The sequence below is a fragment of the Nilaparvata lugens genome, chromosome 6 (assembly GCF_014356525.2).
Source record: "Nilaparvata lugens isolate BPH chromosome 6, ASM1435652v1, whole genome shotgun sequence".
Lineage (NCBI taxonomy): Eukaryota > Metazoa > Arthropoda > Insecta > Hemiptera > Delphacidae > Nilaparvata > Nilaparvata lugens.
In genome coordinates, this window is record NC_052509.1 from 16,040,256 (window position 1) to 16,066,489 (window position 26,234).

Here is a 26,234-nt window from a genome sequence, read left to right on the forward strand (position 1 = left end):
TTCAATATTATTTACAAAAGTGCTGCGGAATAAGATGAAACAAAAGAGCTCCGTCACCTAATAAAACCAGAGTATTCAATAAAATTGACACAACCTAAATAAAGGCGATAGAAATATTCAAAATAAGAAACAAAGCATTAACAACAAAATCTCATTTTACTATTTCATCGAAATTATTTACAAATACAGTATCTTACAAATAAAATTCCTACTTGGTAGAAGCCGATTTACTTTCCATAGTTTTAGCACGCAGACTCTGTTGTTTGATTAGATCATCAATTCGCTTTCTCTCCTCTATTTCAAACGATTTGTCGATATTTGAATAAGCTGAAAAATACAAAATAAGTCAAGAATAATTGACAAAAATACAAAAAATATATCTATATATATATACTCTTCAAATGTATGAATTCAGGGCTACTTATATTCATTTATAAAATAGAATTACAGTACCCTTTTTCAAATTAATAAAATAATAGATTAAAAATACAAATTATAACAGCTAGTTTCAGTGATCAACACACCATCTTCAGGTTTTCAAATTAATTAAATATCCTATTATATTAAGCGAGCAATTTCTGTATTTATATATTTTTAAATCTGGTTATTTATGTTCAACGGATCTCGAAAACTGCTCTAACGATTTTCACGAAATTTGGAATATAGTAGGTTTATGATATAAAAATTCGATTGCACTAGGTCTCATCCTTGGGAAAACTCGCTGAACGAAATTAAAAGGATAATTCATCCTTGGCTGAAACAGCTGTGGATAGTAAAATAGTGAGTGAGAGAATGAGTATGTGAAAAATCAAAATATTGCATCCCCGAAATTCATAAGATGACATATATAGCCAGCTTTGAAATATAAACACGATCATTTTAGAGAATTGTGTTCTGTTTATCAATAAATAAAAATAAAGAGCAAAGCTCGGTGCCCCGATATTTATTTTATTAATTTCAAAAAAGGTACTATAATTCTATTTTATAAATAAATCGATATATACTTTCATTATTGCTCATACTCAACAAAAAACTTGTAAATTAAATTTCTTATTCTTAGTGAGTAAAACAAATAATTCAAACACATGTTGACAGTATAACAACAATATGAACAAACTATAAAGTTAGATAGAGAATAGGGGAAAATGTAAGAATGGAAAACAGAGTTGAATGTGATTATTAGTGATGAAAACTTACATTCCTTCAAGCCCTGAGTAAAGCTCTGCTTCTCAGGCGCCTTGACGCCAGGAACAGCGAATTGAAAGTCGTTTTTGAACGGCACAACTCGCGGAATTCCGAAAAAGTCTCGAACTGCCGTCACTTTGAGAACACTTGTTTGCACTAGTGTGATGAAGTTTGTCGATAGCCAGTACACAAGAATTATCTGTGAAAATAAAATTGCATTATAAACACTAACACAAAACTATTTGAAAATAGTACTTCACGTCATAAGTCCGGTAACGATAATTTACCGCATAAGTATGATTGTTTCTGCCCGAAACGTAGTTGAGGGCAGAATTATCATACGAATGCGGTAAATACGTTACCGTACAAGTTACGTAAAGTATTTTTCGTCATATTTACCTGAGAAAGAATAATATTGCTGAGAAACAGAAACCATTACCTGCTTATGCTCGAGTTACTGCATTTTATAAACATAACCTAGCCCGTAGCGCCTAGTTCATAACAGACAGACCCATCGAGCTCAAATAAAATAATAAAGGCCTATACAGAGTGATTCATAATTATGGAAAAATAATTTAATACGTGATAGTAGAGGTAGAAATAAGAAAAAAAGTTCCTATAAACATATATCCATAAACGATTCATTAGCGAGCTATACAGGGTGAAACATTTCACCCGGAATTCAGTTCCTCTGGTGACATACATCGATGCTGAATTGTTTAGGGACTAGTTTTTGAAAAACTTATGCTGGATTCATATGGAAAAATATCTGAGAAATTGAATAAAACTAGTCTGGAAGCTGTAGTTTGAGTAGTTTTTGAGAAAAAAGTTGAAATATGCAAAAAATCTAAGTAGAAAAACACAGACTTCTACGTTTGATGCCCAATAACTTTCTTTAATGACCAGTAAACAAATAATTTTTTGCGATAAGAATTGTAGAGAATTCAATTCTGAAAAGAATGATGTAAGCTGTGTAAATTAAATTTAAATAAAAGTTGGATAAAAAGTATTCTTATGTAGTACATCACACCACAAAATTTGCTGTTTTATGAGTAGAGAACTAATAACTCATAGGTTGTAGCTGATTGCAAATAGAACATTGATTTTAAGAACAGCTGTTCCAAAACAGCTGATTTATTTTGTTTTAAATGAAAAAATATTTAAAAGAAATTATCAGCTGAAAATTATTTTCAGAAATATTTTAACTCACTGTTGAACAAAAAACAAACTGTAAGTTAGGCCTACTGTAGCCGCGCTGTGTTTTTTGTTTAATCTATTAACCAGTTATTTGTAACCTTTCCACTTTGCTTTTGTGTTAAGTGTTAACTTTTTAAAAAATGGCAGGTAATTTTAGACATTATTCATACTCATTATTCATACATTATTCATTATGCATTTAATGTATGGAATGGGACACTACTGTAATAGTACCTACTAAAGCAAGATGTTTGTATCAAGAGAACTTTCCTAACCGAGTATGTCCAAGTTCAAGGTTTTTTGTCACTATTCATCAACGTCTGTCTGAAACAGATTCTTTGATATCCAAAGAGCACATTTATGCAGGCAGACCCCGATCTACTAAGACTGTTGAGTTAGAAGAACAAGTTCTTAATGAAATTTATGAACATCCCGAGAAGAACACGAGAGAATTGTCAGTGCAGTTCAATGTCAATCAATCTATTATTTGGAGGATACTAGAAGAGCAACAATTACATCCATACCACCTCCAGAAAGTTCATACTCTATTGCCACAAGACTGTATTCCCCGTGCTGGTATTTGCCGATGGTTTTTAGTGAAACTTGTTTACCCAAATTTTTTAACAACCGTTTTATTTACCGACGAGGCACACTTTACAAGAACAGCTATCGTTAACGTCCACAACCAACATATTTGGGCAGCTGAGAATCCTCATGCCATCAATCCTAATCTTCCACAACATCAGTTTTCAGTAAACATTTGGGCAAGAATCATAGGAGATCATCTACTTCTGTTCGAGCTTCCTCCCAGGCTTAATGGCATAATCTACTAGTCTTTTGGTATAAGTTTAATGTCATTTAGATATGCTACTTTCATATAAAAAAAACTTTTCATAAAAAAACCGAATATTTTATTTGCAATCAGCTACAACTCAAATCAAATCAAATCAAATTTATTTGCCATAATATCGAAAATACAAATCAAAATAGACAATACAAAGTTTTACACATTAATATAAACAATTTCTATAAGTACATAAACATAAACTTTGATAATAAAACTTATTATATAGGCGCTGCCTGCAAAACCTCTAAGGTTTGTGTGCTGACAGCGAGTATCAATAATAAAATACAACACTAACAAATTTATTGAAGTGAAAAAGAAAAAAAGAAATGAACTTGGACCTAATTATTTGAAAAAAGTTGTTAAAAGTACTTCATATGTGTATAAAATGAGCTATGTTTATTGATTTGATCCAGTCTGCTACTTTTTTTTATATTAGTTTTTGTTGTCTTACTTGTAATTAGGTTAGATGGTATTAAATTGATCAACCTATTGCTTATATATGTGAATTGTCTCCGGCATACAGTAAGGTCAGTTCTGTTAATTTGGAAATTGGATTGCATTCGAAAATTATAAGTTCTGATTTGTGGTGTGAATAGGTTTCTGTTTTTAATTATATAAAGTATAATATTTTTCACATAAAGTTGTTTAACTGTTAAGACTGGGAATTCTGTAAAAATAAGATGTGTGGGGTATCGTCTGGGTCGACCAAGGGCAGCTTTTATTATATGTCTCTGAATCAAGGAAATTTTGTTGAAATGTGTGTCCAATGCTCCACCCCAAACCCTAATCCCATACTGAAATACAGACTGAGCATAAGCGAAATATATTAATCTCAAAATAGATAAGTCTCCCAGACCGTTCAATCTGTAAAACTTGTGGATAATATGTTTCAATTTTTGACAAGTCTTATTTATGTGCGTATTCCATTTTAGTTGAGAATCTAATATCACACCTAAGTACTTGGTCTCTCTCACTCTCTCTAATGATTGACATGCACAGTCTCCACCTCCCTCCTGTAAGACTTGGTTTTATGACTATATGGTTATAATGATAGACGCAGCAGTCTGAGTGAATTTTTATTCCGTTACGAAATATGTCTGCAGGTATGGACCTTTCAGATGGTGAGAAAATCATGATAACACTTTTTCTTATATTTAAAGTTAGAGTGTGGTGATCTAGCCACATCTTAACTTGGGCCAGACCAGATTCTGCCAAACTCCTGACCTCTCGCCAGTTAGATGCTGTAAATATTAGGGCTGTATCATCAGCAAAGGAGATTGCATGACAACCATTCATTTGGATCCTCAAAAGATCATTAATATAGATCAAAAATAAAATCGGCGAGATTACTGTCCCCTGTGGAAGGCCATATTCTGACAGTGTAACTTTACTAGAACCAAGAGTCTGGATTCTTTTACTCAAATAGCTTTTAAATAGCTTCAACACTGGTCCACGGAAACCTATTCTCTCTAATTTGTTCAGAAGGGTATTGTGTGGAATGGTATCATAGGCCTTAGCCAAGTCCAGATACACTGACAATGTTTTTTTATTATTCTGGAAATTATCGGTCACTATTCTAACCAGTTCAGTCATAGCGTCTTCAGTGGATTTACCCTCCTGGAAACCGTACTGATTACCAGCTATAAATTGATATTTTTCTAGATATTTTATAATTCGTACTTTAATTATTTTCTCGAATATTTTAGCTAGGTTACTAATAAGACTTATGGGACGGTAGTTCTCAGGAGCTTTTTTGTCACCTGATTTATACAGAGGGATTATTTTTGCAATTTTGAAATGAGATGGAAAATGGCCTAATTCAAAACATTTGTTGAATATTATCGACAAGGGCTTCGCTATGTATTCTGATATATTTTTTAAGCATATATTTCCTAGTCCATCCACCCCAGGAGAAGAATTAGTTTTTAAATCTTTAATAGTAAGCAATACCTCATCAGAGCTCGTTGGGTACATAAAAAATGAATTTGGAGTGTTAGTCGCATCACAATGTGAACTCTGTGAATGTACCAACTGCAATGTATCCCCAGTATCAATCCTCTCCGCATAAGTTCTTCCTACCTCAGAGAAATATTTATTCAGCGTTTCCGGGTCGATGTCAGGTGGTTTATACACACGTTTTCTGTCTAAAATTTCCTCAATACATTCCCATGTCTTCTTACTATTACCTTTGGAAAGCGATATTTTATTTCTATAATAATCGAATTTAGTTTGTTTTATAAGTTTATTTAATGTATTTCTGTATGTTTTGTATTTATTCCGCAGTTGTTGATTGAACGGTTGACTATTTAATTTTTTATGCATTTTGTCTCTTTCCCTAATAGATCTAATAAGTCCTGGAGTGATCCAGTTTTTTAGAGGTCTATTCCTGTTTTTAATTTTTATTTGATCAGTGGAAGATTTTATGTAGCTAACTAGTTTACTGTAAAAATTATCAACTTTATCATCTAAATTCACATTGATTTCATTGAAGCAATGAAACAACAACTTATGAGTTATTAGTTCTCTCTTCATAAAACAGCTAATTTTTGTGGTGTAATGTACTACATAAGAATACATTTTATCCAACTTTGATTCAAATTTAGTTTACACAGCTTACATCATTCTTTTCAGAATTGAATTCTCTACAATTTTTATTGCAAAAAATTATTTGTTTACTGGTCATTAAAGAAAGTTATTGGGCATCAAACGTAGAAGTCTGTGTTTTTCTACTTAGATTTTTTGCATATTTCAACTTTTTTCTCAAAAACTACTCAAACTACAGCTTCCAGACTAGTTTTATTCAATTTCTCAGATATTTTTCCATATGAATCCAGCATAAGTTTTTCAAAAACTAGTCCCTAAACAATTCAGCATCGATGTATGTCACCAGAGGAACTGAATTCCGGGTGAAATGTTTCACCCTGTATAGCTCGCTAATGAATCGTTTATGGATATATGTTTATAGGAACTTTTTTTCTTATTTCTACCTCTACTATCACGTATTAAATTATTTTTCCATAATTATGAATCACCCTGTATATTATGAGATTTCAGATGAGTTCTTATAACTTGAAACTTCTTAGATGAGTTCTTAAATTATTTGAGTTATTAATTAACATAGGACTAATAATTATTAACTATAGAACTAGGAGACATACTCAACTGTAAAGAAAACATATGATCTATTTACAGTATAGTATGCTGTAATGAAAATCACATATTTTCTTGTTCTGCAAACAGCTGTTTAGCGGCTTGATTTAATGCATGGAAAACAGCTGCAATTGAGTAAGTATGACAAAAATATTATTATTATTGTAATGGAAGTTGGTTGTCTCTAGATTGTAATAAAAATATAATTATTTAATTAAACAAAATGTATATAAATCACGCACATCGCTTCAAATGGAACAGATTTCCTCCTATTTCAATGAAGAAAGGGTTATGGTTTACACATTACCATAGATCATAAAGAGTTTAATGTAAAATTGATCACACTAGTCTAAATAGAATAAGTTGGACAGCTAGCTTCCAGCTGACCAAATATTGATGTTGCCAGATTGTGTTGGACTAAGAATAATTCAATCAAGCCCTGAATAATATTTCACGGATTTGCAACTGAATATATTTCCGGGCTGACACTAAGTTAGCTGATACAGCGTTTTCACATTGATTCACACTTCACAGTGTTCAATCACATGGAATGCATGGAAAAGTATCGATTTTAAACGATGTGGAAACTGTGTAAGCTCGTCTTAACTTATTTTATTCAAACGATAACTACCTATAATACAGATCAACATGGGAGGAAAGCTTTCATAATCGTGGTTCGGTAAACGTTTCATTACATACATTGCGATATTGCTAATCAATCAATACTTTTCTAATACTTTAAAAACTATTTTATATACAAATGTCTACATGTCTGTAACGCTTTATAGTGCGTATAAATACTTTGAAAGCGTTTCTATAAAATTCAAACTTGTAGTGTTGAAATGTTTAATAGCTATTTCATATATATTTATTGATACAGTAGAAGAGTTGTTAATTTTTATATGGATTGATCTGGAAATTTTATAGATTTTTATAGTTCACCACTAAACCTAACTATTAAGATATCTAATTTTAATTTATATTTTCGTTCAATAATGATTAAAGTATTTAATTAATGATTTGGAGCTGGAAGGTTACATAGTTACATGGTAACATTTTTGATCTACTTACGCCTTCAAAGTTGATGGTGACTGGAAACATAATGACAGGCAACGCTCTGAAAATGTATTTGAAATATACCGGCATTTGGTTAGCATTCATTCCATTGTCCAATCCCACCTGTAAAATATATCAATAATTTTGTAATACAAATTCAAAAATATGAAGTGAAATCTTATGACAACTTATGATAATATACAGCCCCCAACTTTTGTACCCGCTAATTTCAAAACGTGGATCTTACTTCAGGCTACTAAGCAAGTCCTCTATGATCACTCCAGATAGACTCAATGTAGCTTTACAGTGGCATTTCAATTCGAAATAATATCTCTGTAGGAAATATTTCATTTGAAAGTTACCATCCCACACATAATTTGACATGTGTTTGAAATTTTATTAATTGAAGTAGCAAACTCACTAAAATAAACATTTAGTCATCGAAATTGGCTCAAAGAATAATGGTGTGTAAAAATAAAGTTGTAAAAAAGAAAATAAGCAAGAATTTTATTTAAAAATATAATATATCCTACATTTTAGGATATATATACACCAAGCTTATGCTATTTGAAGTGTTGAATAATAATGTAATGATAAATCCTCAATCCATTCAGTTTGATTGTGCATTATAGTTCTTACTAGTTAGGAATAGAAGTATTAATGCTATTATGTTTCAATTTATTATTTTTTAGTAAGGAATGTTATTTATTTGAATTGATTGTGGTGAATTGCATTTGTGTTTTATAGTTAAATGTTTGTACCTACTTTGTGGAAATAAATTTGAATTTGAATTTTATGTTTATTGATACATTTGACATTTGCAGGTCTGATGAGACCTATGGTAAACACTAAAGGTCCTGTCACACCGACTTCGCTACCGCCACTGGAATGAAGTTTTAAAAATCTCCCTGGGTTATCAAGTACAGGTTATCTGTATAACAGGTCAAACAGAGCTCGCTTAGCAGGCGGGAGTACCGCCTAGTACCGCACACTACCGCTTGCTGAGGCGGGAGTACCGCCTAGTACCGCACACTACCGCTTGCTGAGAGATTTTTCTTAGCTTGAATAGCGGATGTGAAGCAAGGCCGTGTGACTTGTCATATTTGAAAAGAGATTTTCATAACAAGCGCATGCGTGCAACTACTTTTCCTCGAATTCTTCGCTAGTCGCTACGTACAGCCAGTCGCCGACTTCTCCCACTACTCGAGAGTACCGCCGCGGGCGCGAGCTCAGTGTAACATGGCTAGCTAAAAAACGTCCACTAGCACGCTACCGCTACCGGTACTGGCAGTAGTCGGTGAGGCAAGGCCCTAAATCTTGACAAGCAAGAAAAATGCTACTAATAAATAAAATACCATTGAATAGTTATTCATGTATTAAGAGCGTAAAACGCGACTTTATCGCTCCAGCCAAAACAGTTACCACGCGACCCATAGTGGAGCGTGGTAATTTTGACGAGAGCGATAAAGAAGCTTTCCGCTCGAATTACATGCAATTTTTTTTCTACAACTGCAGTATTGGATTCCAATACAATATACTTCCGGTGAAGTTATAATTAATTCGTCATCGCTCATGTCCATTGCTCAATTCATTGTTGAGTTGAGATGATTATAAGCTTCAAATCTAGCTTACAAAAAAAATTTAGCCTACTGCGCATGCGTTGCGGTTATTGGAAAAATTTGTATACATCATAATATAAAAAAAATCAAATGGCTCACAAGACTTTCGTCTGACCATGAGCCTAATGTAAATACAAAGAAAAAATTACAAAAAAGGTGAAAAACAACTAAGAAAATGAGGAAGTTTTTTGTGTAGTTGAGAAGTTGATATTGTGGTAATTATTCATATTGAATGAAAAAGATTAAGAAATTGTCAAAAACCACAGATTTATTGATACTTAGAAAGACCGGTTTCGGTTATTACACCATTGTCAATCTCTGATAAACTAAAACTAAATACAAGATCAGCAGAATTTATATTATATTTAGGCCTTGTATCTGATAAGATAGGTAGGGAATTGAAGAGGAATGGATTTCATGTAGCTTTCAAGACCAAACCGAGTAAAGACAAAATTGATATTTGAGATAAAAGTGGGGTGTACAAACTTAAATGTGGTGATTGTAATGCTTGTTATGTGGGTCAAACTGGTAGAAGTTTCAAAAGTAGAATTAAAGAGCACATCAGAGATTGGAATCAACAAAATGGGGAATCTAACTTTGCAGAACATTTGATAACAAATAATTACAAGTTCACAATTAAGGAGAATGTTGAGTTTCTGCATGTTAATAACAAAGGCAGATCTTTGAATATTCTAGAGGCTTTAGATATAACAAGAGTAATTAAGGAAAATTCCCAGTATAGTTTAAATGGCCAGATTCATTTCAACCAATACAACACTACGAATTTAGTTTTATCATAAAATTGTAAGCATACATTAGTCAATAGTTTTTCCATTTACATATTTGTTTTATTATCTTTCACAATTGTTTTCTTGGTTTGTATTTTGTACTGAAAGTGAATTTTGTTATGATGGCTATTCTGTTGCTTATGCCGCCATTTTGTCACACCGTTGCGTGGGAGGAGACTGTCTAGCTGGGCCAATGGCAGGCGTTCATGCCCTTGACCAATAACAGTACTCGCCTACTAGTATAAATTCTGCTGCTCTTGTATTTAGTTTTAGTTTATCAGAGATTGACAATGGTGTAATAACCGAAACTGGTCTTTCTAAGTATCAATAAATCTGTGGTTTTAGACAATTTCTTAGTCTTTTTCATTCAAAATGAGGAAGAACAAGAGGTTTGAAAAACTAAAGAAATTATAGTAAGATTAAATATGTTAACAAAAGAGAGAAAAGTAACTACTAGAGTGTCGACAGATGAACAGAAACAAATACAAATTGGGAAAAGAATACTTGAAAATTTTACCCTTCTCAAAGGATTAAACTTGCCTAAATGTTTTCAAACTAATACCCTAAAACATGAACCATACTCCTAAACTTGGTAAAATACTGTACTAATGCCTTATGTCTCCATATAAGTCTGTAGACGTTTTAATCCATCTAAAGATTCATTTTTTAAATCAATTTTTGAACAGCATGAGAGAAAGTCTTGCGGAACTGTATTTACCAGTTTATCATACATATAGGGGAATTGCATCCTACTCCATCCTTTAATCTGTAGATTAGTTTGGGTTGAGTTTGATGTTCTAAATGTTTGACGAGTGTTGTAGGGTGTGATTCAAATGTTGAAAAGGTTCCTGCTTTTATTTATGTATAATATTAGATTCTTTATGTATAACTATTTGTTAGCGAGCGTAAAGTAAACAGCTGGCGAGCATAAAATAGATTCTCGCTCGCTCCTCACAAAACAGCTGTTTTATTATGAGTTCTCGGTTCGTAAAGAAGAAATTTACGAGCGGCTGTAGAAAAAATAAGTTATAGCTAAGTGAGGACTGCCTATAAAATAATCCTAAGTGAGGACTGCCTATAAATAATAAACTCTGAATTATAGTGACAGAGAACTGTGACTGGTATACCTCGACGGTGGCAAGCAAGGTGAGACTAGTAGCGAGCGGCAGCAGGTAGAGAGGGTCGGGCACGGTGAGGTCGACAAACCACAGCGCACCTCCAGTGTGTAGGCTGTCTATTGGCAGGTTGGCCATGCCACGCAGCGCCAGGAAGAACGAGATGAACACTGGCATCTGGATGGCCGGCATTACAAAGTTCTTCAAAGGGTTTACTTTCTTCTCACGACATAGTGTTCCCAGTTCTCTCGCGTAGTGCATCGCTGCAATTCAATTCAATAATGAATTTCATTCATAAGAAGTACAATAATACATGGACATCGTCAGTAATAGTGCAGTAATAGTAATAAGGTTCTTTAGGCTATAGGACAGTTAGTAATAGCGAGACTTTGAAGCATTTGTAAAAACTTACATAGTAAAAAATCATGTTGAAAACTCTTAGACATATAAAAAAAATCTGGTGTGGCGCACTCACACAGCTTTCCTTGCCGTTATGAAAATCACGTGACGCTAGTGTTCACGCGCATTTCAAGTCTACTATTCAAAGATCTAAGCCAGCTGGTGACAGGGCAATAACGCTGGAGACAAACGAGCTCTGCTATCTCTTCATAGCGAATGATTTAATAGAATCAACAGTTGCCAACAGTTTGCAATTTTCATTTTTAGGTGAAAATGTTACTGAACATTAATTGTAGAGATTTTCATGCTCAATCTTTCCCTCTTAAAATTATTAGTTTAAATTGTATCTGAAGCCTGTAAATTGGGAATCTAGACTCAAACTTTGCATAGATGGGGCGAAGCTCCTGAAATTTTTACAAATATGGGACTTGTGGCAGTTGATAGAGGTTATCATTGAAAATTTTAGGTATAAATTTGATCAAAATCGTTGGAGCCGTTTTCGAGAAAATCGCAAAAAACCCTGTTTTTTACAACATTTTCGCCATTTTAGCCGCCATCTTGAATTGCATTTGATCGAAATTGTTCGTGTCGGATCCTTATATTGTAAGGACCTCAAGTTCCAAATTCAAGTCATTCCGTTAATTGGGACACACACACACACACACACACACACACACATACACACACACAGACCAATACCCAAAACCACTTTTTTGGACTCAGGGGACCTTGAAACGTATAGAAATTTAGAAATTTGGGTACCTTAATTTTTTCGGAAAGCAATACTTTCCTTACCTATGGTAATAGGGCAAGGAAAGTAATATTCATCAATTCAGTCAGGCACAGTTAACTTACAAGAAAAGTGCTACTATTTTTACAACATTCTTGGTTATAATTAAAAATATATACATGCCAAGTACAAAAACCCTCAAGAAAATAGCTCAAAGGTCTTGTTAACGTCACTATCAAGAAAAATTATTGCTATCGAAAATTGAGGAGCTGGGTGCAAAAACGACCTAGTCATATCAGGTCGTTCTTGCATAAAACGTTTCAAATGAACCGCCATATCTTTTCCTTCACAGTGGTCTTTATCCCAGCTGATTATCTTTTAAGTTGACTTCACAATCTTATTTTTTCTGTCCCAATGTTGCATCTCGATCTGGAGTCAGCTCTAAGTGTGTTCTTCTCAGAGTGTAAAAATATTGGTTCGAGGGGATCTCCTTTCAGGATTCAGCAATATTATAGACTGCAGTACAATCCATCTGGAACCATTCCATCATCTAGAAGCTACAATGGTTCATTCATTCCATTCAACTTTTTGATGAGGGGCACCAATCTTGCTATATTGGACTCAAATGGAATTCCACTCATGCCAAGGATAGCTTAAGGTGGCAAAAGGAAACGATTTGAGGAGCTTATTTCCCATGTTGAGTGAAGAAGAAAGATCCTGGTTTGAAGAGGTGATAAATAAGCCCAAACAAGATCTACAACCTTCCAATGAAGCTGATGATCCTGAATCACAAGATGAATCAAACTGTGAAAATGTTGAAACCTAAGAGTTCCAAGAAGACTGATGAATTTTTTTTATTTCAATTTTTTTCAATGAGAGTAATGTTTTTTTCTCATTAATTATTTATCATTAGAACCACAAATCTATTTTTTGTAATGAACCAGGCTCATAAAGAATTTTTTAAACATGAAAGTGACTTTTGTGCAAAAACGACCTCCAACATCACTTCTTATTTTACATGATAGGTTTCAAAATAAAACACTATCATTTACTTATGATTATTATCCTTTACTAAAAGAATGATTCAACTTGAATAATAATAAACATCAATGTGCTACTAAATGTTTAACAATATGAAAATAATTTATTTAGTTTTCAACTTCAGTTTTCTCAAAAAGCACATTTCTGACTCGGGTCATTTTTGCACCCAACTCCTCAATTAATAAAATAAATTCCTATTATAAAATTAATTGATTTTATTCAATTAATTGAGAGGTTACCATTACTAGCAATAAGGACACTGTCCAGCAATAAGGATCTATCTACCAATATCGATGCCATGTTGTGTGGATGCTAACTGATTGTTCTTCTTTCAACTGGATTGGAAGTGAATTGAAGACTTTCTACCAATAACTTTCCTTTTACTCAACTTTTACTTTTTCCCCATAACTCAACTGATTGTGCTTATTTGTACTTCGATGGCAGTGAATCAACGACTTTTTACTCATATCTACAATAATTATTGTCGATATGTCAATTTGTACAAAGTATTCTGGTGAGGTTCAATTTTCAATTTTAGGTAACGATTAGGGATGTCAATCCCGGTATTTCGGGATTATCCAATATCAATCCCGGGATTAGCAAAAATCAGTTTCGTGCATTTTTAACCAATTGTTCCTCCTCAATTACATGTTCAGTAACAGTGTGTGGAGATGAAAAAGGGCTCATTATAGAGGGAGAGGATATTATTGTAATGGAAAAATAGTTAGGAATACTATTAAAATTAAACATTCTATTGCTATAAGTGTTTTCAAGATTAGGAGTAACTTTCTTAAAATCTGAACCACTACTAAATGAAATTTCGTAGAGCCAACTATATTTACTTCAACTAGATATTCTACTTATGATAGAGAAAGAGAAGAGATGAGGAATAATTAGACAGAGAGTATTTAGATGGTGCTTGTTTATTTCTGATTTCTGAAGTCTTTTCAAAGTTCTGAGTGCATTTCAAGGAAATGATATCAGCACAATTGCAAATATTACGCCGTCTAGACTGGTAATTGTGGTGCTGTGTAAACAGAAACAAATGTTAAGGCATAACAACCGATCAACAACCATTCTGAGAATGATGCGAACCGATAATGCGAAATCTATTTAGCCAGTACAGAGTACAGTATATTATGTACTGTACTTATGCAACAACTGTAGGCTGTGCGTGTAGAATAAATTAGTCAAACACTTAGAACAATAAATTAGTTATGCAAAACTCATATTCATCACCGTAAATAAATTCTATATTAAATTGTTTTTGGAAAATACGATTCACAATTTCAGGTATTCTAATCCCGAAAATCCCGGGATTGAAACTGAAGAATTCCGGGATGGTTAGGTATCAAAAATGGACCGGGATCCCGGGATTGACATCCCTAGTAACGATAGGTCTACTTCTGGTAAACTCCAAAGATCACAGTATCATTTTCAATAATAAAATTAATTGAAAAGAGTCATGAATAATTTATGACCCCTTTCAAATGCATTTTCATACCTTCCACTTCATTTCCACGTTTTCTTGCGTCAGCCATTTTGTTCTGAATTGATACCATCTGCGGCATCACATTGTTCAAGGCGGCCATGTTCTTCTGAGCGTAGATTGCAACAGGAAACACCACTAGCCTGATAAGGCACGTACCTGAAACCCCCAAATAAGTTCAATCACCGAAAAACAGGATAAATATTCAGACGATGAAGATACATAGATGATTTGAATAAGGGTGAAGCTGGATTCGCACACAACAGTGAAAATATAATTCCCATAAGTTCTAATAGTATTATTCATACTACTGCGGCCGGGCTGAGTGGAAATAGTCCAATTGGAACTTGTGGGAATCATATTTTCACTGTTTCTTATCACTGCTGCGAATCCAGAGCTTATATGGTTTGATAAGACATCGAAATAATAAAAAAATGCTCAGTATTTTCCATAGTGGCACTTTTTACAAGTTTATATAAATAAGATATATTAATAACATCGATTTTCCTTCATTTTAATATGAATTGATGTGAAAATTGAAAGATTTCAAATGCGAAATATTAGGATAAAAATAATGTATTATAATGTACATGTGTATCTTTCTCTATGATAATGTTCAGTTTATTTTATTTTAACCTTACAGTTGTGTTGTGAATGATGTTGTGGTACTTTTCCATAATGAAAACACAAATTGAAATTGTCAACCACGTATTATAAAAAGCGGTTGACAATTTAAATTTATGTTTTCATTATTTTATTTTTATTCATTTATCACTACTACTTATTTCAATGATTTTGAATGGATAATTATTTCAGTTCGATTATAATAATTATTATCAAGTTGATTATTGATTGTACTCACCAATAACAATGCATTGCCACCATGGCAGATCACAGGTGATGTGAAGCTGTTCTAGACCTTGTTGAATAAGACCGGGTGGTGAGTAGCCTCCCAAGCCTACACTTGCAAAACTTGGTTCTCCCTGAAAAATGATAAAAAAGAGCAAATTAACTGATTGAGATGATGATGATGATTCTACTAACTATATAAGATGTGGCTACAAGATTTCAGTCTGTTGTAGCTGAAGAAGACAACACCGGTCATTAAGGAGCTTACACAAGAAGACTTTCACCAAAGTTTCAAACAAAGGAAAATTTGAGTGTTGTAAAGGTAGGGAAGAGTATATTGAATGACATAGGCCTAACAAGAAATAATATTAATTTCTTCAATGAATATTTTATATAAAGAAAAAATATGTTGATTGTTCACTGAATTTATTTAGCTGAAAGTAGTTACCACTCAACAAAACATTTTAGAGTTCAAGATGAAAATTGAACTTTTATCTCTTATTCATTCTCAGCTTTTAAATTATTTTACACGTTCGATAAACTCAAGAATATTTTATTAAAAAACGATAGTATACTCGGCAATCCTTTTAATGAATCCAGGAGCATTTCCATTGATAAATGAATAAATGCCATGAGACCAGGCTAGCTTAGGTCCAGTATTGGAGTTTTCAGGCGCACCTGATCAATTTCAGGGCTTACTACTTCTAAGCAGTCGGGACCGACAACTTGATAAGTGCACCCAAAACACAGGAGTGGCACAAGAAAAATACTTTGCCAAGATTCAAATCAGCAGCCTATGGTTTCTAAAGCAAAGTCTAAACCACTTTTCTGTGGTCACTCCTTTTCATTGATGAATTAAGTACGCTATTGAACAATAAAATCTTACCACTAAATCAACTACAGCTTCGGGCTTTGGTGGTAGTGGTGGTAAGCCTGATGGTTCTTCCGAACTGAAATTTCGTATGAGTACACTGTTCCTGCACCAGATGATTGATTTACGTCCAAATTTCTCTTCTCCATTGCATGTCCTGGTCAAGTGAGAATAAGACTTTTGCAGTCTTAGATTGAGCAGAATATTTCCAGAGTTGGAAAGCTGGAAAACAATATATAAAATGGTAGAAAATTATAATAACTCACAACAAAATAGTACCTAGACCTATTCTCAAGTAAAAAACTACAAACATTGAGAAAGTTATTTCAACTATGATTATTATCTACCAAAGTAGCAAATATTATTTTTTTAAATTATGGTAGTCTATATAGAATTACTAGTGCCCTTTTTATTTAATTTTATATAAAACAATATTCGTTTCAAAGAAAAAATAGTTAATTCAAAAACGACACTTGAAAATGGAATTACCGCCGGAACTAGACATGTTCTATATAAAATACTAGCCGTCAGGCTCGCTTTGCTCGCCATATAATATTCCCAGGAATAGCTCTGATTGAAGTAGCAGTGCCCAATCAATTTTTCCGCGATAAATGCATTTCAATCTTCAACTTGGTGCCAACCTAACAAAGTCAACTCAACTTAATGCCAACCTGACAAAATTTTTATTTTAGTTACCAGAACAACAGTTGTTACTGTTACTTACAGTTACTTGTTACTGTTACAGTTTGTTTCGAAGAGGTACTCTCTCTACATTATAGTTCTACGATAGTACGTCCAGAAAGTAAGTTCCGTTTCAATTTATATCCGCTGCAGCTCTGCGATCGCAGTTCCGCACATGTGCGGTAGACGCTCTGTATCAAGGAGAAGAAACGTGCGCCATTTGGAGATCGCTGTCAGCCACGTACGCTTTGTTGTGCTTGTTTACAATGTCAGTGTTGATTGAAAATCCCGCCGCTTGTGGAATCAGGTCTGTGGTTCGTTTTATGAATGCAAGGAAAGTGAAACCAAGTTGAATTTATCGGCAAATTTGCGATGTTCATGGACAAAACGCAATGAGTGATTCAATGGTGAGAAGATGGGTCCGACAGTTCAATGACGGACGTAGTGATGTGTCTGACGGACGTAGTTTCCAACTACTGGTTGAAGATACAGGCGGCAAATTTCTATGAAGAAGGTATACAAAAAACTTGTGCCACGCTATGACAGATGACTGAAAAATTTCGGTAGTTATGTGGAAAAGAAGTTCAAGAGTTGTAGAGTTGTTTTGTGCAATAAATAACTTTTTTGTATCTGTACACAATTTAATTTTATTACCAAACGGAACTTACTTTCTGGACCTACCACGTATATTAACATAATTATGGTATGGACATTTTTCAATCATAATTAAGAGAATAAGAAGAATATACATGCTAAAAGACGATCTTTAAACCCTTAAAAACCACCCTTAGAGTTAAAATATTGCCAAAAGATTTCTTAGTGCGCCTCTAAAAGGCCAACTGAACATACCTACCAAATTTGAACGTTTTTGGTCCAGTAAAATTTAGTTCTGCGAGTGAGTGAGTGAGTGAGTCAGTCAGTGAGTGCCATATATATATATATATATATATATATATTATATATATATATATATATATAATAAGATTGGTACTAGTGATTTTCTTCAATTGAACTTTCAAGTAACTTACCTAGCCCTACTTTTCAAGTATTTTAAAAATACAATATTCAAAAATTGTAATACTTTATTCTTATAATATTACTAGTAGTTCTATAAACAGTAGACCTCACGCAGTATTCTCATACACAAGTACCTGTTTGAAACCAAGGTAGATGTATTCTAGGAACATTGATTGAAACTATAGATCTTATGGAAATACAGCAATTTATCGACTGGCTTCTCCACACATCTGTGTTATCACTTGTCAGCTGATTTATGATAAATAATACTATAGTCTGATTTTTACTCTCCTTGCCCTATTACCATCGGTAAGGGAAGTATTGCTTTCCGAAAAAAATTAAGGTACCCCAATTTGTAAATTTCTATACGTTTTGAGGTCCCCTGAGTCCAAAAAAGTGGTTTTTGGGTATTGGTCTGTATGTGTGTGTGTGTGTGTGTGTGTGTTGTGTGTGTGTGTGGTGTGTGTGTGTGTGTGTGTGTGTGTGTGTGTGTGTGTGTGTGTGTGTGTGTGTGTGTATGAGTGTATGTGCGTCTGTGTACACGATATCTCATATCCCAATTAAAGGAATGACTTGAAATTTGGAACTTAAGGTCCTTCCCCTATAAGGATCCGACACTAACAATTTCGATCAAATGCAATTCAAGATGGCGGCTGAAATGACAAAAACTGGGGTTTTCACGATTTTCTCGGAAACGGCTCCAACGATTTTGATCAAATTCATACCTAAAACAGACATTGTTAAGCTCTATCAACTGCCACAAGTCCCATATCTGTAAAAATTTCAGGAGCTCTGCCCCATCTATGCAAAGTTTGATTTTAGATTCCCAATTATCAGGCTTCAGATAAAATTTAAACAAAAAATTTCGAGTGGAAAAGATTAAGTATGAGAATATCTACAATTAATGTCTAGTGAAATTTTCACCTAGAATTAAAAATAAGCTCTAAATTCGAGAAAATGTGATTATCCAATTGCAAACTGTTGGCAACTGTTGATTCTATTAAATGATTCACTATGAAGAGATAGCAGACCTCGTGTGTCTCCAGCGTTATTGCCCTGTCACCAGCTGGCTTAGATCTTTGAATAGTAGACTTGAAATGCGCGTGAACACTAGCGTCACGTGATCAATTTTCATAACGGCAAGGAAAGTTGTGTGAGTGCGCCACACCAGATTTTTACTCAAATATTGGCGTATGAAGGAGGCTCCTTTTTCCTTTTATATTATCCTTGAAATGCAAAATTTCCAAAAACCTTGTATATACGTCGACGCGCAATTAAAAAAGGAACATACCTGTCAAATTTCATGAAAATCTATTACCGCGTTTCACCGTAAATGCGCAACATGAAAACATATAAACATTTAAACATAAAAATGCGTGAAATTAATAAATTAATTTTGCTATAACATTTAAACATAGAAATGCCAACCGTCAACTTGAATCTTAGACCTCACTTCGCGCTGGTCAATAACAAGGCTGACTACCACACACTGATCAGACAATACGCCTATAAAAATAGTAATCTTGTCTAAACAGCGTCAGCCAGTTATTAAGTAAGTTACAATGCTTTGTTCTATACTTTCGTTAACCTACTAGATGCGTAGAAACTTGAAACAGTAGCGCCTAACTAATTCAAGCAGATTTCTTTTCATTTTCATGGTTTTGAAATTGAAATGTCTTTAGACTAAAATATAATGTTCAAGAGGACTCAAATTAAAATAATTTACATAAAACTGTTTTGTTAATTTGGTGGACAGTTAGGGCTATTTGATGATCTGAAGGATTGTCTTTGCCTTATATAATTATTTAATGAGAGTAATGTAAAGAATGGAATGATAACTACACTACAGGTTTATACTTATTTGGGCTAAGCTCTAGCCGGCCTGCTCCCCCTGCTTTTCAAGTATTTTAATACAATATTCAAAAATTGTAATACTTTATTCTTATAATATTACTAGTAGTTCTGTAAACAGTAGACCTCACGCAGTATTCTCATACACAAGTACCTGTTTGAAACCAAGGTAGATGTATTCTAGGAACATTGATTGAAACTATAGATCTTATGGAAATACAGAAATTTATAGACTGGCTTCTCCACACATCTGTGTTATCACTTGTCAGCTGATTTATGATGAATAATACTATAGTCTGATTTTTACTTTCCTTGCCCTATTACCATCGGTAAGGGAAGTATTGCTTTCCGAAAAAAATTAAGGTACCCCAATTTGTAAATTTCTATACGTTTTGAGGTCCCCTGAGTCCAAAAAAGTGGTTTTTGGGTATTGGTCTGTATGTGTGTGTGTGTGTGTGTGTGTGTGTGTGTGTGTGTGTGTGTGTGTGTATGAGTGTATGTGCGTCTGTGTACACGATATCTCATATCCCAATTAAAGGAATGACTTGAAATTTGGAACTTAAGGTCCTTCCCCTATAAGGATCCGACACTAACAATTTCGATCAAATGCAATTCAAGATGGCGGCTGAAATGACAAAAACTGGGGTTTTCACGATTTTCTCGGAAACGGCTCCAACGATTTTGATCAAATTCATACCTAAAACAGACATTGTTAAGCTCTATCAACTGCCACAAGTCCCATATCTGTAAAAATTTCAGGAGCTCTGCCCCATCTATGCAAAGTTTGATTTTAGATTCCCAATTATCAGGCTTCAGATAAAATTTAAACAAAAAATTTCGAGTGGAAAAGATTAAGTATGAGAATATCTACAATTAATGTCTAGTGAAATTTTCACCTAGAATTAAAAATAAGCTCTAAATTCGAGAAAATGTGATTATCCAATTGCAAACTGTTGGCAACTGTTGATTCTATTAAATGATTCACTATGAAGAGATAGCAGACCTCGTGTGTCTCCAGCGTTATTGCCCTGTCACCAGCTGGCTTAGATCTTTGAATAGTAGACTTGAAATTCGCGTGAACACTAGCGTCACGTGATCAATTTTCATAACGGCAAGGAAAGTTGTGTGAGTGCGCCACACCAGATTTTTACTCAAATATTGGCGTATGAAGGAGGCTCCTTTTTCCTTTTATATTATCCTTGAAATGCAAAATTTCCAAAAACCTTGTATATACGTCGACGCGCAATTAAAAAAGGAACATACCTGTCAAATTTCATGAAAATCTATTACCGCGTTTCACCGTAAATGCGCAACATGAAAACATATAAACATTTAAACATAAAAATGCGTGAAATTAATAAATTAATTTTGCTATAACATTTAAACATAGAAATGCCAAACCGTCAACTTGAATCTTAGACCTCACTTCGCGCTGGTCAATAACAAGGCTGACTACCACACACTGATCAGACAATACGCCTATAAAAATAGTAATCTTGTCTAAACAGCGTCAGCCAGTTATTAAGTAAGTTACAATGCTTTGTTCTATACTTTCGTTAACCTACTAGATGCGTAGAAACTTGAAACAGTAGCGCCTAACTAATTCAAGCAGATTTCTTTTCATTTTCATGGTTTTGAAATTTAAATGTCTTTAGACTAAAATATAATGTTCAAGAGGACTCAAATTAAAATAATTTACATAAAACTGTTTTGTTAATTTGGTGGACAGTTAGGGCTATTTGATGATCTGAAGGATTGTCTTTGCCTTATATAATTATTTAATGAGAGTAATGTAAAGAATGGAATGATAACTACACTACAGGTTTATACTTATTTGGGCTAAGCTCTAGCCGGCCTGCTCCCCCTGCTATCTCAGTTATTATTGAAGATATCGACTCAATTTTTTTTTTTAATGAAAGAGGAAGACAAAATAAAGCGCGCTAGCATATTTTTATACCATTTGATTTAATTTTAATATTAGAAATAGCTGTTTCAAAACTAACCTTATTCTATAGAATGGACGATTCTAAATTATAATGATTTGTATCAACTATTATTAAAGATATTATGGGACTAAATTTTTTTAATGAAAGAAGAAGAAAAAATACGTGTCGGTAACTGAATAACAATTCTAATCAATGAAATTTAATGTTATTAATAGACTATTAACAGCAAATTTTGAATTTTGTCCAACCTATAATACTATCATGTTTTTACTAGCACCATAGAGTTGTAGAGTTATAGAGTTGCTGCTCTATTCTCTACAGGTCACAAATTTGAAGCATAATAAATAGAGTTGTCATCGGTTTTTGAAATTGCTCGATAAGAAAGATTCCGATTTCAACTTGTTCGATTAATGATTCAAGAGTTCAATATTTATTTTATTGTTTTTTTATTGTTATTGTTTTACAAACTTCAATTTGATATATTTAAATTATAATTTGTTCTACATTTTTTCCCATTATTGGAATACTTAATACATAATCGGGGAGTCCGATCTCACTAGGCATCAAACCTGCATCCTTGTAGAAACCAATCTGAAAAAACAAACCAATTCAAACTTTTTTTTGAAAAAATTGGAAACCCCAATGGGTACTAAATTTGTAAAGTCTCATTTAGGTATTAATAATTAAAGTTTATTTATTTATTCAATCATTCAGAATTATACAACTTACAGAAAAGTACCACAGGCTAACTTATGCTTAAAACGGTTCCAGTTATAATTTTCACTACCTATCTTCAATTTTTTCAAAAAAAAAAATCCAATTTTGGGAAAAAAATAATTTTGAATTAGAACTCAAATGTATCAAATTTGAATAAAAATTCTAATTCCATCAAAGAGCTAACCATTACTGCTGACCACATTTTCTTCTGTATTTAATGCTATTGATGAAGTTGATAGGAAATCTGGAAAATATCAAAAATGTGCCAGTTGTTTGCCTGAAAAATGTTGAGAATATTTTTAAATGGAGCTAACCATAATTACTGCTGACCACATTTTCTCCTGTATCTAACGATATTGATGAAACCCTACCTACCAAAGTTTGATGTGACTATCAAACCTTAAGTGATGAAGACTGAGCAAGTCTGAGGGTTGCTCAGTCTTTATCTGGTAAGGCTTTGTTATATTAGGTTGGAAAATGCTTGGTTAGAGGGGAGCTCAATGGTTGGGCTGGACTGCATTTGTTAGTTCGAGTTAGGCTTTGTTGGGTTGGGGATAATAAAAACTCAGGTTACAAAGGTTTGGGTTGAAAAAGGTTAGGTTAGGGGAGGTTAGGTTGGAAAGATTTTGCATAGAAAGGATTGGTTAGGAGGCATTAGCTTAGAAACACTTAGGTTGAGAAAATCTTAGGTTAGGAGATACTTAGGCTAGGAAACTGTTGGGTTGGGAAAAATTAGGTTAGAAAAAGCTTTGGTTTGTGAAAGCTTAGGTTATGAAAAGCTTTGGTTGGGGAAAGCTTCGATTGGGGAAAAATTGGTGAGGAAAAGCTAAGGTTGGAAAAATCTAAGGTTAGGGAAAGCCTATGTTAGGAAAAGATAAGGTTAGGAGAAGCTAAGGTAAGGAAAAGCTTTGGTTGGGGAAAGCTTAGGTTAAGAAAACCTTGGGTGAGGAATAAGCTTAAGTTGGGAAAAGCTCTGGTTAGGTTAAGGTTAGGTAAAGCTTGGGTTAGGTAAAACTTAGGTTAGGAGAAGCTAACGTTAGGTAAAGCTTAGGTTAGGAAAAGCTAGGGTTGGGGAAAGCTTTGGTTAGTGAAAGCTTAGGTTAGGAAAAGCTTAGGTTAGGGAAAGCTTTGAGTGGGAAAAACTTAGGTTAGGAGAAGCAAAGGTTAGGATAAGCTTAGGTCAGGAAAAAGTCAAGTGTTAGGGAAAGCTTAGGTTAGAAGAAGCTAGGTTAGGAGAAGCTAAGGTTAGGTAAAGCTTATGTTAGGAAAAGCTTTGGTTAGTTAAAGCTTAGGTTAGGAAAAGCTTTAGGTTGGGAAAAACTCTAGTTAGGTGAAGCTAATTTTAGGAAAATCTCAGATTAGAAAAAGTTTAGTTTAGGAGAGATCTGTTCTTGGCCCAGGCTCAGTAAGCTTTGGTCATACTTGTTCAGGTTAGTAATTATTTGACTTGATTCAAGAGTTCTGTTGTGTATTTTTGAAAGAATAAGAACTCTCAGTAGAATTATTTCAATGATCTTTATTGAACACTTTATATTATTGTTAAGTCGAATACGATACAGAATAGAAAATACTAGAACAGGTGAACAGCGCCTTATGAATGTGTCTGTCTTTGTGTTTCAAATTTAATGCCTGTCTGATCTTTTTGAATGTTGTAGTGTAGAAATGTACAATGGATAATAATTTAGATTATAATGCAAATGTTTGTAATATTCATATCATATTCATGTAAAATAAATGTTGTTGGTAATAAATTGAATCAGTGTTTTCTTCATTTCTGTGCAATATTTTATGTTGACTACTCTGTTTAGGCGGTAGTTCAAATATATATATAACAAGTTCATTCAATTAAAATGTATCATTGTCATAAGAAAATGTGATTAAGAGTAAAGGTTTGTACATTGTCCACCACTTCTTCAACTCCTAGTTCTTAACATTATAGTTCTTTCCATACTCAAAGAGTCTCCACTATTGAAAAATCTCTTTATCTTAACTCTTGAATCCTATCTCAATGTTCAATTGTTCTATTCAATCATCTTAATTACTATAAATATAAATGACTTGAACCTGACATAAATTGACCAGAACCTAATTGTTTTTTTAATGTTTAAATTAGTATTTTAGGATAGAATTTATATTACCGACACCTATTTTTTCTTCCTCTTCAATTTAAAAAAATTGATTGATATCTTGAAAAATAGTTGAGATACAATTTATTGTGAGATACAATTATTGTTAGTCACATAAACCAAAATTACCAATTTCTGTTCTGTTTCAGGGTCAGCTTTAGAAAGTTAATGTTAATTTAATGAAAAACTCCCCAGAATAATATCTAATTTCTATTTAATTCATCGATTAATCAATTATATTGTATTCCAATGTCCATGCTTGCCTGTAGTTACCTCTTCAATCACTTTCGAAGAAGTTGAATTGATGCGAACATTCATTCGAGCAATCGCTTATTTTGAAATCTTCAATTCGGCCATAAAATATGAGTCAGCTGTGCTATTGGCTTCATTAATCACAGTTCATTCTTCATTGTTTACATAACATCATTCTTCATTGTTGAGTCTCACTTCAGAAATTCAAACTGTTTTTTTTTAATGTTTTAAAAAGTCTTTCAAAATAAAATTCATAGAAGCAACACCTATTTTTCCTTCTTCTTTCATCAAAAAAAAATTGAGTTGATACCTTCAAAAATAGTTGAGATAATAATATATTTAGAATCGTCCATTCTTCAAAATAAGGTTAGTTTTGAAACAGCTATTTCTAATATTAAAATCTAACTAAATTGTATAAAAATAGGCTAGCGCGCTTTATTTTTTCATCCTTTTTTGTTTAAAAAAAGAATTGGGTCGATATCTTCAATAATAACTGAAATAACGGGGGGAGCAGGTCGGCTAGAATTTTGCCCTTATTTGACAAGGTCAAGTGGACCTTAAATCAATCCAATTGATCAGAGATCAGCCCACTGCACTTGGGGCAGCAGGACCACAAGTAAAGCTTGTGGTTTCTATCTTATAACTATATTGACATTTTTGCTCTAATACGAGGGCTTACTTCAATCTCTGATAATCCAACAAATTTCAAAAATGTTACGAACAGAGCAAATTATTCATACTTACTTTAAGATTAGCTGTCGTCTGTAAAGCTGGTCTGCTATTTCTGAAACACAACATACATCTTAAGGCTGAAGACATTACGTTCTATCTACAAAATAACTTTGATAGATTCCAGAAAATGCTGAAGATAACTGTGGTACATATTATTCATGTAATTTAATTTTTAGCAATACAATTTTAAGCTAGTTCATTACACTAGAGACAATTGAATGGTTGGTGTATGTGATATTTTATAGGTTAGGGAAAAACAAAGAAACAGAATTCTCGAATTACAGTTATCGAGCTTCGTTAATCGATCTTGTTATAATCGAACATGAAGTATCAAGAGCATCAACCTATCAAACGCGGGAGATGGTATTGATATTCAAAATTCAAATATATTGCTCTCTGAAGGTAATATATATATATTGCGTATTATACCTATTGCGTGCTATTTTTTGGGATGTAAGTAGATTAAATAGAAGGAAATCTAGTCATAGGAATTGAGGAAAAGAAAAAAGAATGGAAAAAATACTTTGAAAAATTATTAAATGACACAAGAGAATGAACCAAGGGTAGAGGAGCATA

The 26,234-nt window shown here is 33.3% G+C and overlaps 1 protein-coding gene across 1 annotated transcript; it reads right to left on the reverse strand.

The window, feature by feature from the left end:
• Positions 1-137: 137 nt before the first annotated feature.
• Positions 138-25,928, reverse strand: LOC111049038 (mitochondrial inner membrane protein OXA1L). Its single transcript, XM_022335026.2, has 8 exons — positions 25,671-25,928; positions 16,352-16,558; positions 15,479-15,599; positions 14,632-14,775; positions 10,970-11,220; positions 7,451-7,558; positions 1,198-1,384; positions 138-327 (listed from the first exon to the last, which is right to left on the reverse strand). Exons 1-8 carry the CDS (start codon positions 25,743-25,745, stop codon positions 209-211), a joined length of 1,212 nt encoding a protein of 403 aa, XP_022190718.2. The 5' UTR covers positions 25,746-25,928; the 3' UTR covers positions 138-208.
• Between the last annotated feature and the right edge of the window lie 306 nt (positions 25,929-26,234).